Here is a 19,245-nt window from a genome sequence, read left to right on the forward strand (position 1 = left end):
GCTTGCTCGACATGAAATCACTGATGACCTTTGCTGAAATAACTTAGATATTCAATTTTTATGTTCAGTGGAGATGTTCAGCTGACAGAACAAAAATAAATCGCTTCAAGCATATGTAGACATTTTTACGTCAGTTGATATTCAAAGGTTGTGTTTGATGGTATTCAAAATCTAAAGGTGAAGGAAATAGCCTAGAATTTTATCTACGGGGGTTATAACGCTGCGATGTAGCTGTAATTTTGTGGGGGTGAGATGGTTTATCTTATCTTTGCCTAATAATCTTCTTGAAACATGTTGATAGTTTTAAAGATGGCTGCACTTTTCTAAAGGCCCTTTACAGGGCTGAATGTTAGTCATTCACCATTTACAAGGGAGATCATTTTGCCTGTCGGATACCCAGCCTCTCTGTGCTGTTTGTTCTGCTTTTTTTGTTTTGTTTGTTAAGAGGTCATCATATGATCAACAGGAAAGAGTGATTGGTGGTGTGGTTAACAAAAATGCAATGTATCCAGTATATCTACAAATTAAGTTATTATTTTAGAGAAAACTTTTAGGTATCTAACTTTTAGGTGTATGAGCTTCTCTGCAGCTGTTATAGTGCCTCTGGGAAGCAATCATAAGATCAATTATTTATTTATTCATCATTTTCGATGGCCAGGGTTATTATAGACGTGACAGAAAAAAAGACAATAACACAAACAGAACACAGTCTGTAATCTAAATAGAAACTATGCATTATTGATCAATCCATCAGGGAAGCTTGTGATCACAAATAAGTGAGTCTTGAGCTCTCAGTTTACTTTCAATTTTAAATAAAAGCATGCAGATCATACATTAGAACTCTTAAGTTGTATTTAATCATTCACCACAGTCAAGAGTTAACATAAATTAACCTCATAACAAGAATCTTCCCACCAGAATGTCAGTCAACACAAACGTAATTTAATGATTAAAGAAAAGAGTTGGAACGGCAATGGTTTGAACTACCTTAAAGTTTCTATAGGGAAATGTTTAGGTATTAGTTCTGTTTGAACCAAAGATCTCATGATTTTACTGGCATTCAATTGATGGGAAACTGCTGATGTTGATCCTACATAGCTGTCACATTGTGTTAAAGAAACCACCCTTCAAGGACTTATGCCAAGTCATATGTTATGGGAAGTGGAGCACACAGTACAGTAAAGAAAAGCATATGACTTATTGCTACATTACACAGGACATTCCCATACCTCAGTGATTTTGCAATAAGACGTGTGAGTGGTCTTTTGTGGTTTCACGCTTGAAAGAAAAGCACATGATGGCACTGCACGCAGATCATGAACAAGTGATTACGCTAAAAAGAGAACTGACTTGTTATGACTATGACGAAACTCTCGGTGTGTCAGATCTGGACAGCTGGTATTACACTTCATCTGTCACAGCATGTCAATACTTAGTGATTATGTTTAGCTCTCTCACCTACAAGTACTGTGTGCCCAGCAAGCACACCTTTTCTATTGTCCACGCCGACTGTGATTGGCTGATGGGCTAAGAGGCTGAGGTGTTGCAGCAAATAGCACAGCTTGTGGGCTGGTCCATTCTGCAGCTCGAGGGAGGTTAATGAGTGAAGCCACTGGGCTATCAGCCAAACATGAGCAGCAACGCTAAGGCTCCCACAATGAGCCTGACTGTATTACCACTGAGCTCTGTCTAATTATACACTCCCAGCGAGGGAGAGAGTGACAGAGAGCATGTTAGGCAGGGGAAAGAAAAAGTTATTAAATGTTGCTGTGTGTCAGAGAGACTTACTAAGGGGATGACTGTAGACTGAAGTTATAACAGTGAGATAGATACAAGGTGTGTGCTAGCAAGGAGATAGAAAGAGAGAAGGAGAGAGAGAGGGAAGGAGGGGGTTGGAGAGATCAAGCAAGAGAGAGACAGAGAGCACACTCACTCAGCAAGAGAGAGAGAGAGAGAGAGAGAGCAAAGAGGCGTTTAGAAAGTGAGAAGGAGGAGAGGCAGGAATAGGATGAAGGGAGGGAAGGCTGAGCAGTAGAGAGGAGGAAGAGACTCGCAGTGTCAAAACTGGATATTCCTACGTGCCTGCTGCCGCCTGATCCAATGAGTAAACTCTCTGATACCTGCTACGCAAAGGCACCCGGCAAGGTATGTGACCACCCTGCTTCCTCCTCTGAGTGCGCGCGTGTGTGTAAGAGAGAGAGAGCACAGGTGTGTTGGCAACTTCAAGTGACAGGATAAACAGACTGGGCTGTGTGATTCGATTGCCCCGAAAAAACAGGTTCATGAGTTACTGTAGGTGCATGTATTCTGAGAGTAAGCTAATCTGATTATAGCTAGAAAATGTGTTTCAATTGTTTGTGTGTGTTTGTGTGTGTGTGTGTGTGTGCGTGCGTGCGTGCGTGTGAATGAGCATGTTGTACAGACTCATGTAAGTCAGCACCTATGTGTGTGGGTGTTTGTGTGCGTGGAAGAGAATAACAGAGAGCGTGTGAACAAGAGGGAGAGTGTGACTGATCCAGAGAGGAGTGTGTGAGAAAGATGGAGTCAGACAGAGTGAGAGAGGTGGAGGTTCATCACTCAGCCTCAGACGGCAGATCAGGGCTTTCAGAATTAGAGCAGTGGGCTTAAATAGCCTTGGTCCAGAGATAGCAAGGGGGCCCTCGAGGAGCCCACTTAAATTGGGAGGGATGGGTATAATATTGGTGAGGGTGGGGTTAGCCCATGTGGGGGAAAATTTAGAAAGGGAATGATGGAGGAGGACTAGAGGGGGGAAAAGATTTGCAGATGTTGAGGACAAGTCTAGGAAAGAGCTCATGCAATCAAAGGCAGGTGCATTAGGCATCTGTGATCTAAGTTCCTATTCAAGCAGTGTAAGAGATGCTTTATAATTATTCACTGGAAGAACTTATAAAGTCCCTTTTATTTTTTTAATTAACTTTGAAAGTCTACTTAGTCAAAGACTTCGATTTTTTCTGTTTCTGTGTTTTCCTCTTGAAAGCACAGAACATGTAAGCCAGTTTGTAGTTCCATTATTGACTGCTCCCTCCTCATTTCTTTCCTATTCGAGATAGACATAGAAGGAGACTCATACTCCACCAGTGTGCACAGTTATCATTTCTGTGTATCTATTTCTGCTACATCAAGCACTGTCCTTCTGTTGTGGTGACATCCCATATGCTGCATAAAGGAACATTTCACAGGTTCAAACAATTCTCAGCTACAGATGTGATTGAAGGGAAGCATATAACATTTGTCCCCATCGACTTAATTTACTTACTTCAATTATGAGGGTGATTTGCTGGAGTGTACAGGAAGTCTTATATCTCTGTGTGATTGCTTTGAGAGATGCTTGTTTCTGAAAGGAACGTGAGTTTCATCTACAAGGTGCAATCGCTGCTTTGAATGTTGAATTTGTCATTTGCAATTTGAAGCAGGGATCCTCTGGTGTATCAGTGCAGGTTCATGCCAGAGCAGGGCTCTAGTTGTAAATGGGTGTTTTCAAAACCCAAATCTCCCGTGTTTATTTTGTGTTATAGCAATTTAACAAGTCAAAGCCTACGGCTCTATGATATACTCCAGTGTACAAAGATGTGCCCTTATGAATGATGTAGAGGCAAACTGAATGTAGCGATGGTTCTATATATATTTTGGGAAAGAGAAGTACAACTTTTCTCTGTGGGCTGAATTAGAAATACAGCATGTTCTCCCATGCCATGTTTCTTAGAGTACTGTCACCATGTAGAGGAGAACAGGCCTCTTGTGGGAGAAGGTTGAGTGGCTGCTGGCCCTTTAAGAGGTCTATTTTTACAGGGGCACACTCATGCATGGAGCGAGGCGCACAGACGAGGCAGTGGCACACGGAGACTGTATCTGTGCTGCCTCACTTCTGTGACTCCAAACAGCACATCCTGCAGGACCATAACCTTGTGACTGAGTGACTGAGAGAGAGTCATAAAACTTGTGCAGTCCACAGAGGAGCGCGTGTTCTTTTAACACAAGCTCAAACACGAAAATCATCCAAACTGGAAGTTACAAGGTTTTCACCCAACAGGGAGACTCAACCCTTTTTTTCCTCCAAGTGGATCTCTCTGAAGTCTAAAAGTGATAATGAGTGGGAGCTTGCAATAAAGACACCCTTATGCACACTGTACACAAATGTGCCAACATTCCCACATACTTGTTTTGATATGCAGATAGCTATGAAAGAAATCTGAAAACATTCATGCCCCCTTCTTACAAACACATAATACACTTTAGTTTACTTAACACCCACACACTCCTCGAAAGAAACCACAAAAATGAGTACATTTCAGAACATTTTAACACAAACACACATCCGTGCACTTAGAGGTGCGCATAGTGCTATACACCCACGTAAAAAAGAAAAAAAAGAAAAAAATTACTTATACATCCTCAATATCTGGACCCAAAATAATCTTCTCCTTATGCAATCTGCATGTTATATAATGCATGGCCTGTCATTATCACAGCGCTCCTTCACGCCCTGCTGTGCCTCTCCACCTACAGCACCACGCAGACAGGCAGACACACACACACACACACCCTGCACCTTGTGTTAACAGTCATATACTCTACTCTAGCACTCCCACCCACGTTGAGTGTATGCTCTCAAACAGCTACCCAGATGAGTGAGAGGGAAAGACGGAGAGGAAGACATAGAGTGGGTGGGGTAAGGAGACTGAAAGTGAAAGGCACAAAAAGGGAAAACTTACAGAATGAAGTGTAAATTCATGCAGAGACATGATTAAAGGAATCATATGTTGCTCATATATACGAGTCACTTTTAAGGCTGAATTTAAAAGGGGAAAATTCCGTCTTGAACACAGTGAAGCGCATCGTGGACGCAGTATTTTAGCAAGTGTCTGAGTCTACCTAACTCCACGTAACCTCATTTATGCGTTCATTTTCTTTTTAATTTTGTTTAACAAGTTTCTTTTCAGGAACTTAGAAGGCAAGAAAACATTCAGGCACGATGTGTGAGGAATAATCACTCTCATTGTCACTCCAAGTCACACCTATTGGCATACAAAGGCTTGCGTGTCTTTGCCTGTCCTGCATGTCCTCTCAAGGAATGGACAGGGAGTCATCTTAGTGCTGTCCTACTATAAACTCATACAGCGTCTAATTTAGGAGGCATAGTGAAAAGAGAAGCTGTGACATTGGGTAATTATTCTGTGAACTTTATTTCATTATGAAGTAGTTCTTCATTTGTGCCATTTTTAGTCAGTCAAAGGGACTTGCATGTCTGCTGTTCCAAGATCAGCACTCCCACAATTGGAATGGTATGAGAATTGGCTTGGGAGCTAAGCAGAGGAGCCAGGAGTGTGTGATGAATAATCCCAAACACAGGCAAGTGTTTGAATACAGTTGACACTGTGCCAGACTGCTTTAAGGTGACAGGCACACCTGTTGATCAGTGTGTCCTAAGAGATGAAGGTGCAGGGAGTGGTATTTCATCGATTAATCTCCATTTGAATCTGCTTATTTTTTATGTTAAGTGAAGATATGTATATGCTTATGAACCAGTGTATGCGTGTGGTCAAAAGCAAACTTACATATTTAATCTGCCGGTTATCCAAGTCTGTTCTTGCTCTTTGTATATATACAGATCGTTTTCCTTGGCCTTGACATGCTAACCCTTGTGTAAGATCAAGCAGTATGTTCTCCTACTCCTCCACACTTCATCTACAATAGGGGTCAGTGACCTTTCAACCGGGCCACCCACCACTAACACCCACAGTTTTTCAGCCAAGCCTGCCGTTCTGCCTGCTGAAGCCTATGCAAGTAAAATTGCTCCCTCAGACAGACCCAGTGTGCACAAACAATAGAATGCACAGTATTGGCTTTGGTGTCACTGTACTGAAGGTGTAACATCTGATACATCCTGTATCAATAGTGACCTTAAACCTTATCCGAAAGTGGGATGTATATTACCTTTTCTATCCGAGCACTCTTTTCCTACTCATTTCATCCCTTTTTCCCCCCCTTTGGTCTTGCAGAATATTAAAATAACTCATCAAAGCATCTTTCACTAATTTAATTTATCTTCTTTTTATTAGCAGACATCATCAAATAGATGGGTGATAAAGGTTCTCTCTCAAGTGGATTTGGGACTTTCCCTGTATTCATTTTGAAATGAAGCATTAAGCCCACTCAATCATATTTCGATATAATTTGCAGCACCCTCTATAACAAACTGAATAAGCATGTGTTGAGTAAATGACTGTGACCGTGTGTGGCTGGTTGGCAGATTTGGTGTGGGAGGGGTTGTACAGCAATAGCAATAATGGCAGTGTATAGCAATGTTGCCTTGAATACCAGCAGTGATAAAGGTACTCTAGACAGTATATGTGAAGCCAGTCTAGACAGTCTCTCTGAAAATGAATGGCACTTAAGCTACCAACAGGAGACCTGGCCATGCTCTCTCCATGGAGATGTCATCACTATGTTTGCTTACAGCTTGCTGACATTTTGCTGCTAAACCAGACAACCAACAGAAACCCAGTTTGAGTGGCAGTCGCCAGGGGACAATGCCAAAAACAACAAAACTTTGGAATGAAAAGTAATCCCCCTCCTCTTCAGCCACACACACGCACACACACAGACACTTGTCCTCTCCCTTTCAAGCTCTTTTCACCCCATCAGACTTCATCACCCTCCCTTTGGCTTTCCCCTATTCTCCCGCCTCCACCCCACTCGTAAGCTGATGATTTCATAGTGTGAGAGTACGGCTTGCATGAAGGGCTCTGAGTCGGGCTAATCATGTCACTAATTCACAAATTCCAAAACTCTGACTGTTCTACCTGTGAGAGAATGTACATAAGAAGTTGGAGATCTAAGTTAAAAGAAAAAGGAGCCTGTGAGGCCCATGATGGAAAATACCAAAGCATGACTGTGCATCGGCAATGCGTGACATCACTGCTATTGCATAAGAATTGCTTTCATCTGACAAACACTAGTCAGTTGGTGTTTGTTTTGTGTGCTTTTATATCTTTGTGAACTATGTGATGCCTAGAAATTGAAACCAAACTAAGTACTTCGTGGTTGAAAGCATATGTGGTGTAGATGCTACATTATAGGCAAATGATCACACTGAGACAATGGAAAAATGCAAAAATGAAACTTCCATCAGCAGACGCTTTAAATGTCAATGAATGACAATTGCATGACACCCGCCCCAGAGAATGTCAGCCACAAGATTTGCAGAATACCTGTCAAGTTGTTTCACGCTGACCCATGTGTGCACACTTGTATGTGAAGTGCACACTGAAGTATTTACAGAAGTAAAGAGAGACAGACAGCAGCAGGCTGCCACGGTCAAAGAAAGAGGAGAATGAGGTGGATAATTTTTTGCTTCTGCTGACTGGCTGACCTGCATGTAATTAGTCAAGTCATATTTTTAACTGATATTGCGTAAAAGCCAGCTTAAGGAGCAATAGCTGCCCTATTTATACCCTAGGGGCTAATGGCCTGTACCACTACACAGGGGGATTTCCTCCCAGAACTATACTAAGCCTGCCTTAGGCCGTACCAGTTAGGATTCACAGGGATTAACTCAGCAATACATTACAGACTTCACACTGTAGTCTGCCATACTCTCCTCCTATTAACTCTGCTCTTGTAATCTTCAGCAGTTATATTTTCAGTTGTCATGTTTAGGAGTTTATATGTGATGTTTATTTTTGCTGGACTGTTGATCTTATTCATACTAAAAAAATAGCAATATATTTATTACTTTATGCAGCTATGAGGTGTACACAGCTGTCATAAGTGAACAAAGAATCAGTCTTATGACTCTTTGCATGCACGTTTTTGTGTACATGGAGCCCGCCGTGTGTGTGTATTTGTGTATGTGTGTGTAGGGGTGTTAATAGTAACTCCTGAGCCATAATCTGATCTTCATTATGATGAACCTGCTGCGGGCAGGGCTGCTGGCTCATCCTGCTGAAGAATGGGTCAGTGCCCTGAAGGCTGACCTGGCTTTTTGCCCAACAAGCTATCGCCCGTATCACCCTGTCCTTTTATCAGCTTAGCCTGGCTTTTTGTAGAGTAATCCGCTGCACAAAGCTAGTAGTACTCCCCCCCACAACCCACCCCTCCCACCCCACACCTCAACCTTACTCTACCACCACAGCTCATCCTAATAAATGAGAAAATTATAATGAATGAGAATGTTTGCTAACTTGTCTACAAATTAATCAAGAGGCTTGACCCCTACAGCAAAGGGGATCCAGTGGATCAGTTGTGATGTGATGGTGCGGTTTTAATCCATTAAAAACCATCCCATTGTCTGTCCAGTGCTTGACTTAAAGGGAATGGTGGGTGCAAATCAAAACAAGTTGTTCTGAGAGATCACTTTTTTCCCTTGATGGAACATTTCTGTCTTCTATCTTGTTTTCTCTGTATTATTGTAGAGTCTGTACCTCAAGCTCTTTGATATATAAAATTGAATACTGCACTGGTTTTTGGAATAACAAACTTAGGAAGTCAGTGTCAAAGTGTACTGGTGTACTGATGCTGTTCTTTGGTGGTTTATGCTTTATGGTTAAAGTTTATTATATTTTTTATTTTTGCTGTTTTGATCTATCTATCTATCTATCTATCTATCTATCTATCTATCTATCTATCTATCTATCTATCTATCTATCTATCTATCTATCTATCTATCTATCTATCTATCTATCTATCTATCTATCTATCTATCCCTCAGTTCCCCACACCTTCTTCTCTCGTCTCCTCTACTCTTCCCTTTGTTCCGATCTGTTACATTCAGCAACAAATTTCTGCTGCATCAGACGTCCATCATAGATCTTCCACCCAGCCTGAAACGTGATCGGATACTTAATACAAGGCTACACATGAGGATGGGGGGGAACCCCACACTAAATGACATTTTCTTAAAGAAAATTTAAAAAAGTAAAATGTCCCATGCTCTCTAAATCCTCAACTGTAGAGGTCTTTAACCCCTCATGGTACTTTACACTCCTGCTACGGTTTGTTGGATGCAGTCTGACTCATCTGACCTTTCTCATCTTGGCCTGACCCTGTGTGTGTGTGTGTGTGTGTGTGTGTAGGTGTGTGTGTGTGAGATGGACAGATTAAATAGTGCAAAGCTAGAGAGTGAGACAAGCAGAAACAGAAGAGACTGAGGAAGAGTACACCAAACGCCTTAGTGGTATCATAGTACCATAAATGATTAACACGCAGTGTGTGTTTGTTGTGTTAATATTTGTATATATACGTTTGAATTTGCTTGAATTTCAAAGAGTGCTACATAAGTAGAAGACAACAGTCATTTCTATACCTCTGTCATAGTAAATACCCAGTGATGAACCCAGTCCTATTTCCTTCTCTTTCACTATGACTGGGCTATTACGTGTAAATGTCTATCAAATACTGAATAGTGTTTCATATAAAAGCTGACTGTGTTCATATGATTTTATTTACACCTCAACATTTAAAGTATTTTCTGTTTTTTTTTCAATATGAAAGTATTGCATCTGCTGACTGACCTGGCTTTGTTAATTTTAGTTTAAAATCTTTTATTTAAGCGGCAAGTTATCTTGCATAATCATCCAATTTATTGAAATAAAAAATAAAAAATACATGAAATAAAGGTACAGTAAATCAGCCATTGTTTTAGAAATTGGTTGCTTTTGTGTATTTTTCAAAGTTGAAATTTTCAAAACTATTCGTTCAGCCTCCACATCTCGTCTCGTCACATCAGAAAGGCAATTTGTCACTCTTTTAACTAATTAGAAGGGCCTTGGCACACCCTTGCAAATCATTATTTACAACTGCCTGCTGCTTGCTATCTTGTCAGTCACTTACATATGCCACTTATATGTAATATGGTATGTGTAATTATTAGCAACATATAGTAGTACTATTATAGTATAATGAATAAGTCTTAATATGCAAAATAATTGAACCAGTTTTCAAAATCTGTGAGACTTATTTTCCATACATTTCTTTTTTCTTTTCTTTTTTTATTATGTCTTTGCTACACATACAAGAAATACCACACTCTTCTACGGTACTGACTAGCACAAAGGAAAAATATATTTAAAAAATGTAAAAATAAGTGGAAATGTTCATGCAGTGCTTTATGGTAAATTACAGAGCGATTTTTATACGCCTTCTGTCATTTCTGTCTGTCGGGCTACAGCCTCTCATCCAAATCACAACAGATATGTCCCCTTGCAATGCAGTGCAGAAAAAAAACAAATCTTTTGGAATGTGTTATCCTGCCTCTGCAGGCATCTGCCACGATGTTTTTTTTTTCTTCTTCTTTGTGATATGCAGTGCCATAAAACCGTTTCATCTTTTTTCTTTTCTTTCTTTTCTATTGCAATGATTGGCCAACAAGTTACAGTGCAAGCGGTAAAGGCGTAAGTGCGAATCCATTCCAGTCAATCTCCCACATACAGTAATGTGTAACTTTGCACTGTTGAAAGTGATACACCATAGAAAAAAGTGCATATTTAATTATTGCTCTAGATCAGAAAAAAGTGCAAATGCACAGCTACATTTAAGTTTCTTTTTTGTAAACAGCGACACAGGGACTTGTGATTCAGATTTTATGTCCTTGTCCATTACCATAAATATAGTTTTGCAAGATAAACTATGGATTTTGAGTATTTCTTCATAGCTCTTGTTATACTGTCTTAAAAATGGGTTGGAAAGAAATGCAAGACAAGTGAGAAACAATTATAAAATAAACATAGCGTAATACAGCTTTTTTAACAACTACAAATTATGTTCTGTTTGTGAACTACCTTTGTTCCTACTATACTTGGCATATTTTATCTTTATTCATTATGGCCTAGTGGAGCAGTCTACTTAATAAAAAAAAATCTAATTACCTTCAAAATATTTTTTTCAATTTTATTTTTTAATGTAAAATTTAGTTTCATTTAAAGTCCTAATATATGCCGTGTTGTTCTTAATCTGCACCGCCTCATGAATTTACCTACACTCTCTTGTGATACGATTGTGATACTCAAATAACCCACATAAATTTAACAATTGCTTTAGCAGACAGCACTCATGCCCACACAACCTCAATGCACATCATTTTCACTTTGAAAAAAAAATACAAGTAATGTTTTCTAAATGTCAGAGGAGATGCACTTGGCAGTTGTCGCCTGACTCTGAGATTGTTTTAATGTGGCCTTTAGGCTGATTTTTGAACACACACCTACTTGTCTGATTAGCTTTCCATTTCTTTGAAGATGAGAAGTTAGACAAGGTTAACTTCTGATGTGCTGTTGGTGGGTACAAATGGTTTGCTTATAGAACTGTAAAGGAACATAAAGATTTCTTTTTTTACTTAACCATGAATAATGATTTGATTGCTTCATTAAATCCTATTTTCTCTTGTGCTCCACTTTATGTTCTTGTTTCTGAATCGCAATTTTGTGCTGATAATTAACATAAGCTTGTTTGAGCTGAGGTTTGGCCCTGTTTCTTTGACGAGAATCAGACAGGGTTATTTGCATAGTATTGCGTTTTCAACGCAGGGCCTGTTTATTATTTTTCAGAAGGCTTTATCACTGACAGGTTTTTGATTTCTCGCTGTGAATGAAATACACTGCTCGCGCCGATACAGTCCTAATAAGCCATACCCGCTATACCAACACACTTCACTTGTATCGACTGAATCACTGAAGCAAATCATTCAGAGCTCTCCTGCAGTGCTCCTGTTAGCGTACGAGCTTGAGTATGAGTGTGTGTCTGTGAGTGTGTGTGTGTGTGTATGTGTGTGTGCATGCATATGAAGTCAAATCAAATGTATTCATAAAAGCTATTTGAACAAGCAGGTTCGCCATAAAGTGCTTTGATGAGAACAAAGGACACAAATTCAGATGAAACTACAGATAAACAAAAAAGAACAAGTATCGTGTGTGTGTGTCTGTGTGTGTGTATTTGTGTGTGTGTGTGTGTGTGTGTGTGTGTGCATGCGCTTGATGGATGTGAGGTTTAGTTTTGAGTCAGAGGCAGCAGCAAAAGCCTAAGTCTGAGAGTGTGTGTAGGATGAGCCTCCTACCACGTCCCTCCCTGTCTCTCAACAGTCTTTGCCTCCCCTTTATCCCTCCCTTACTTTAATGTGGCAGCATGTCTTCTGAAATATGTTCACACATATAGATGAATGATTTTCATTACTGATTTTTTATTTTTATTTTATGCATTTAAGATTGGGTGAGCAGTATATAATCTATATGGGCTGCATCCTCGATTGTGTGCGTATATATATATATATATATATATATATATATATATATAAGTGTACACACACATATATAAATATAAATATGTATACAATGTATACATATATGTGTATGTGTGTGTGTATATGAGTGTATGCATGTTTGTATCCCTCACAGTGATTAAAGCAAGTGGGCGGCAGCAGCAACTGGTCTGCCTGTGTGGCTCTGCATAGCAGACATGTTTCTCACTGCTAGATATTACTCATTTCCTCAGCCCTTTGCACACACAAGCATATACACACTCACTTGACACACACGTACTCACATACACAACAGACACAGAGACGGATAGCAGGCTCTCAGTTTTTTCCCTCAGTTTGGTGGGCTCGCTGGTGCTATTTCATGCGTACAGAGATCAGAGGCAGTGTGTAGCTGGAAGCTGCTGATATCTGCGGGTGTTGTAACTGGCTGTAGTGCTTTGGAGAAGCAGTGTAGCACAGTAAGGAGCTGAGGAGTGGGTTGACCCTCTGGGAGGACTACAATATGAATGACTGCCAACTCCGGGATGTCTGCTTAGCCTGCTGTAAGGTCAGTGTGACATCAAGTCACAACAACTTGCAACTCCATCAACTTGTCTGTCTTCTCCTTGGATAAGAGCACCTATTACATGTGTTTTTGTTGCAGTTAGAATGATAGAACTATAGTTTGATGTTTCTTTATTTAAAAAAAAAAAAATAGGCGGAATGTCAAAGTAGGCAAAAGTAGCAACCAAAATTTAGCAGTTCTGTTTTTCTGATGTTGGACATTACTCCTGAGTAATGTGTGACGAGAAAAGGCGGGACGAGGAAGAGCACTGCAAATGTACATGTCAAATTTTGAAGTTGTTCAGAAGTTGAAAATGTAAGCATTTTGCATTTCAATGTAATAAAAAGAACATTTATGGATTATTTTATAAGTTGTAGTGAAAATGAGACACACTTGCATTTATTAATTGCATATATTGTTACAAAGCCATGCAAAAAACTGAGGAATCCCTAACTGGAAGGAACATGTAACATCATTATGGGTTTGATCGGACGCTTTTGATATATTTAAATGTTACAACAACAGTAGGTCCAGCTAAATTCCAACTCTCTGTGTGCATGTCTGCACAGTGTAGGAGTATTCTGTTAGAACCTGACATTTCTCTGCAAACTCCTCCACATGTACAATTGTGTTCTTTGTTTTCTTGTACTTTTTTTTGGCAAGTTTATATTCGGTCTATTTTGACAACCTTTTTCATAATGACTGTCAAGATGGCGAGAGTATAAGAGTCATTTGAGGACAAAAGCTGAAGCCAATTTTTTTTTTTTATTATTTAAGACATCTGGGTTTTAGACAAGTGCTTGTTTAATGAAATTCTGCTATAGAAAAAACCCCCATAAGAAAACCTTTGAATACTTTGTTGATTTTGACGTTTGTTTTTAGGTTTACTTTATTGCTTTCTAAAAAGGCTTTTTTGGCATATTGAAGAAATCAATAAAATTTTAAGTCAATGAATTTAACAAATTATTGTGAACATAAATATTAACAGCTCAGATGAACTCACATTGAAAATGTCTGTAGATTGCGTAACGTCCGATTAAGGCCCCATATCCAGAATATATATTTTTTGAAACACAAGGCCTTTTTTTAGCCCCCAGCTTTCAGCATAACTTAAAAGAAGTCACTTAACATTGACCCTCATCATCTGCTTCATCTACTAACCTAATTACTGTGCATTATAAACGTTTACGAATTTTCTTCACCTTTCTTGCCGGCATCCGGGACGAAAGGAAGCCCCTCCTCTCACTGCCCAGTTTTCAGTTTTCAACTCAGATGCACAAACAGCTTGCTCCACTCTAACACTTATTCTGTTTTTGGACCAAGTCACTTGATGAGCAACAGCGTTCCCGCCTCTTTATGGAGTATCCCTATCTAACCTCTCTAACCAGCTGGATGTGTGAGTGCGTGTGGATACAGTTGCCATGGTGACAGTGTGGCGGATGGTGAGACGGCAGGGAGTCGGTAGGCAGTTGAGACAGACTTGCGGGTGAGTGCGGGGCTGGTGCGGCGGGAACAACGATGGCGGTGGCGGCGGAGGGAACAGCTGGACTCGGAGCGTGGCAGCCATCATTTCAAAAGAGCTCATTTAAAACATTTGGAGAAGAATTGAAGGAGCTCCCCCGCACTTCTCACTGAATGAAACAAGGCTGCAAAATCTCTGACACATTTGAGGACTCAAACACAAACACACACGCACACAAAGACCTAAACAAATAAACACATTCACATATTTTTCCAGAGAAAAAAGAAAAATAACACATGCACATGAACAAACATCGCATACGTGCGTGCAGGGACGCAAACAGGCGCACATTTTTTCCCGTGCATTCCCTGCTGTGACACATAATTAATATGCAAAGACATATACCCTGTATCCACAACAACTGGTGGTAATATCAACAGTGCTTCTGTCAGCTTTGGGTGGGTGGTGACCAGCTTTGCCTTTCACTGGGGGAGTAAGTACAGCTGCCTGAGGGGAGTATTTGTGTGTCTGTTGCTGTCCATGTGCTTGTCTCAGAGAGAAGGGTTGGAGGGGTGTTAGTAGTAAGGCTTATATAGAATAAAGAGAGCACCCGAGGGTGTCGAGGGGGTGGTTCATGAAAGTGGTACAAAAACGTATCTGCATATTCCAATCATCCCCTGAGAGTCAGAGATGAAAACTCTCCTGCTGTGAGTGCTCTACGTGTGTGTTTTTGCGCACTCATACACATACATACTGCACTGCCTCTGAACTTCACTGGCTGCAAAATGTATTTTTAGCCCACATGTGGGAGTAATGTGTTTGAATGAATCGAGTAAGTTGGGTGGTTTCAGTCCCACCGCACTGCATAGGTAATGACTAATTAGCTACAGCAATCAGAAAAGCTTGGAGTTTCTAACCTCTTTAAAGTAGTTTGGAAGAGGGAGTCACCAACTGATTTCTCTCCATCTGCCTGATACAGCAGAATGTTTGTTTGTATGTCTGACCAGACTGACAGCTAAGTCTTAACTACAACTGATGCCAGGACCTAACAGACTGTTCCTCTTCAGTGTTCACACTTAATCTCTCTTACTTCTGTCTCTGTCCCCTCCCTCAAGTTTACCCACCTATCTCTGTTTTCTGTCCTCTTTTATCCTCTCTGTAGGTGAGTGGTGCTTCAGCGCAAGAGAATCCACAGTGATCTGACAGTGATGCTGTGTGTCAGCTTTCCCCTCTGTCTGCACCCCTTTTTCTCCCGTGAGGCCCATGTGACCTAGCCTACACCCATAAACAGGGGGCCCCCACTGCCGCTGGAGCCCACCCATGAATCCCAGCCCTGACCGCGGCAAAGAGTGCCTCCCTCCGAAGAAGAGGGAGTCTCGCCAAGGATCAGCAGAACACCACATCCCCCTGGATGAGTTTAAACCCCCTGTACCTCTGCGGAGTCGATCCAGTATAGGGAGAGGAGAAGCCAGTGAAAGGGACCGTGTCCAGGCAAATCCGAACCCGCATCTCCTACATACTCCTCCACCCCTTCCTGCTCCAATACCAGGCCTCCCTGTGCCCATACCATGGACCCTAAGCTATTCACCCACTGTTTCTCTTCCGCTCTTCACAGGGCAGGTCAGCGAAAGGAGGGGCTCAGGATCACCCGCTTGGAGAGATGATCCTCTTTCCTCATCCCTGCCCCATCACTCCAGGTGGCTCAGAGGGGAGGTTCCCCTTTCTCTGCCACCTTCTCCATCATCCTCCTCTACTTCATCCTTTAAGACTCCCTTCCCAGCCAGTCCCAGAGAGATGTGGTCCTATATTAACAGCGGTCGGCGGGACTATAGCTCCTCTCTCTTTTCCCATTCATACCTGTTTGGCCACCACCCTCTCTACTCCCAAGAACCAAGCTTAGTTGAAGTGAGACCCAGGTACTTGGGAAAGCGGCCCAATGGCCTGGATGGGTCGGGCAGCAGGACTGCCTCAGCCTCCAGGCCTCTGCTCACGGGAGACTATGGGAATGATAGCAGCAGAGCCAGGCTTGATATTAGTCCACACAGCTCCCATGCCAATGGTGGACGGCGACAGCAGGAGGATCTAACAACACGTATCCATTCTGGAGGGCCATTTTTGTCAGACTCTCAAGCTCAGGGGGCCGCTGAGCCACATTCCTCACTGCAGGATAGACATCTGCCTGGAATAGTTAAGACCAGCTCCAATTTGCTTTCTCTCAGTCCCCATCCTCTTGGACCAGACTCCAGGGCAAGTAGAGGGGGACTATTGGATCACCTAGGGGCCACACCAGCTGAAACCCAAATCATCTACTCCTTGGGATCGGCATGTCCCTCCAGCCCTCAGGCTCAAACCTATCCACTCTACAGCTCCTCAGGAACAAATCTTTACAGCCTGCACAGGGAGCCAGGCCCCAGACAGCACAACTTAAGGAACTCACCACACTCACCACTGGGTCTACCTAACAGCCATGACAGGCCACAAAGAGACCAGGACAGAGACCAAGAAAGAGACAAGGTCACACAAAGGGAGAGGGAGCGCAGTACAGATAAAGAAAAACAGAAACAATCACAGTATGACAAAGACCAAGAAAGAGACAGTGAGCGTGAGAGACGACGGGACAGAGAAAGAGACAGAGGGAGAGAGTTGTCTCCTTCCCATCATCACCCATCTCCCCCTGCACTCCTACCTCACTTCACCAAGGGTTCTTTGATTGAGCTAGCCAGCGGGCGATTGAAGCGGGTGGAGGAGCTGAGGACTGAGGACTTCCTGAGGAGTGCAGATACCTCCCCAGAATTCCACCTCAGCACCTGCACTGTCCTGCAGATTTCCCCCAGTAGTACACAAGGCTTCAGTCACCTGCATGTCCATCTCACAGACCGCAACACTCAGGTCAGCTTTGCTTTGACATATCTTCTTAAGCTTACACTTGAATTTCACAGACACACACACACACAGAGAGAGAGATAGATATAAATCCTCAAGTAGATAGCCAAAATATTATAGGACAAACTTAGTGATTATTCATAGTGTAGGTTGCTATTTCTTTGATATTCCCCGGTCAAAAGCTGCATTTTATAGGTTGGTTTAATTCTTTATACATTTCACTAAACACCAACGTGTCACTGTATTGATAATAAGTGCCAGACATGCACTGTCTCTTCTTTGAGTTTATAACAATGTTGTGGTTTTGTGTAGGAGTTACTGAAGGTCTTGGTGGAGTATCCGTTCTTTGTGCAAGACAGAGGCTGGTCTTCTTGCTGTCCCCAGAGAACCACACAGCTGTACAGCCTGCCCTGCCGCCAGCTCACAGAGGGTGATGTCTGCTTGGCCCTCACCCCCACCCCAACCCATCGGACACACACTCGTACCAGCTCCAGGGCCCATCGCACGCAACTACCCTCGAGGGCTGCAGCAGAGTCCAGCAGTTCGCACAGGGAGGAGATGCCACCACCACCTCCTCCTCCCCCTCTGCCTCAACACCCACATCCAACCGTGCCGGCCCCTCCAAGCGCTCTGGCCCGAGAGCCCTTGGCTAAGGACCAGCAGCGCCCACGCAAACGGCGCTGGTCTGCCCCAGACACCCTTCCCTCAACCAGAACTGATGAAAGCCTCCTGGATTTACCTCATGGCTCCAAGCTAATGAAGTGGCAGTAGAACTCTGCACATGCATACTTACACATACACAGGCGCACATACACACCCTCCTTGTCTCTGTTGCACCAACCAAGACAAACAATGGAGAGACCTCAAGGCAGGGTTGCAGGGAAGGAAATTTAAAAAAATACATATATATATATAAAAACAACAGAAAACACAATTTGCAGGTGTCCATACTGCTGCCCAAATGATAGTCAACTCTATTAAGGCCCCTTCCTCCACCATTCTTTCCTTTCATTACCCTTTTTTCTTTCCTTTCCTTTCCTTTCCTTTACCTTTTTTCCCTTCCCTTCCCTTCCCTTCCCTTCCCTTCCCTTCCCTTTCCTTTCCTTTCCATCCGTCATATTTAACTTAGCACAGCCCTGAAAGGAGCAGCAGCTGAAGATTCTCTGGATGGCTGCTTACAAACACTGATGACATTTAGTGAGACAATCAAGCACTTGTGTGTTCACTCTGTTTTTGTAATGGTTGTTGTCCCACACACCTACTTACTGAAAGTGTTTGCTGCAGGGTATTTTCAATCAGTGTTATGAAAGTTGATGCTACTGAAGAATTGCAGATATACATGAACAAAAATTGACTATATATATATTGCATTACAGGTGTTATATACAGTAAATATGCTAAACAGATTTAATGCAATCTCTCCGTCAATTTTGCAATGCATTTTTCTTTTCTTTTTCTTCTTCTTTTCTTGCTTCTGAGCCGATGCCTACGGGTCGGCCTGGGCAGGCAAGGTGAATGTACGAGCAACTCTTAGCCTTTTTTATTCTCATCACTGGGAGTCATTTCAAACGGTCGTTCGTCAAGGCATTACTCTCCAATATGTTCTTAACATTATCTCTGAGAAAGGGAGAACACTAATGAAAACTGCGTAACAGACAATCCCACCCACACAGACAGGTCTGTGCCACATCGCCTCGACACTCATGGTGTTTTTCCATTAAAAACTGAATGATGGAAAGAGTAAAAAAGTGCAGTATGGCTGAAGAGTAATGGTGCTAATAACACGTTGGAACATGATGCTTTGTGAATACTCTTGACCCCTGTGTACTGTACGCTTTTGTTCCCATCTCATTTTTTATGTACTGTATATGTTTGAAGGCAGGGAAAATGATGAAAGTATTTTAAACTCAGATACGGGTATTCTCTGATTCAGCACACTCTCTCACTTTAGTTTGTGTTTTTTTTTTAATTTTCAAAAAGAAATCTGTTGATTTTTCTTTTTAAATGTTATAGCTACAAAAAATGTATATTTTTAAAAATTGTGAATGTTATATGATGTTGGCTAGAAATAAAGGAAAAAAAAGC

At 41.8% G+C, this 19,245-nt stretch overlaps 1 protein-coding gene across 1 annotated transcript; it reads left to right on the forward strand.

Annotated features, from left to right (window-relative positions):
* The first annotated feature begins 1,644 nt into the window (after nt 1–1,644).
* Nucleotides 1,645–19,231, forward strand: zmp:0000000926 (ataxin-1-like). The gene is made up of 3 exons (XM_063463080.1): nt 1,645–2,145; nt 15,440–17,166; nt 17,473–19,231. The coding sequence occupies exons 2-3, from the start codon at nt 15,598–15,600 to the stop codon at nt 17,929–17,931; spliced, it is 2,028 nt and encodes a 675-aa protein (XP_063319150.1). The 5' UTR covers nt 1,645–2,145; nt 15,440–15,597; the 3' UTR covers nt 17,932–19,231.
* Nucleotides 19,232–19,245: the final 14 nt, after the last annotated feature.

This window comes from Pelmatolapia mariae, linkage group LG20 (assembly GCF_036321145.2).
Source record: "Pelmatolapia mariae isolate MD_Pm_ZW linkage group LG20, Pm_UMD_F_2, whole genome shotgun sequence".
Lineage (NCBI taxonomy): Eukaryota > Metazoa > Chordata > Actinopteri > Cichliformes > Cichlidae > Pelmatolapia > Pelmatolapia mariae.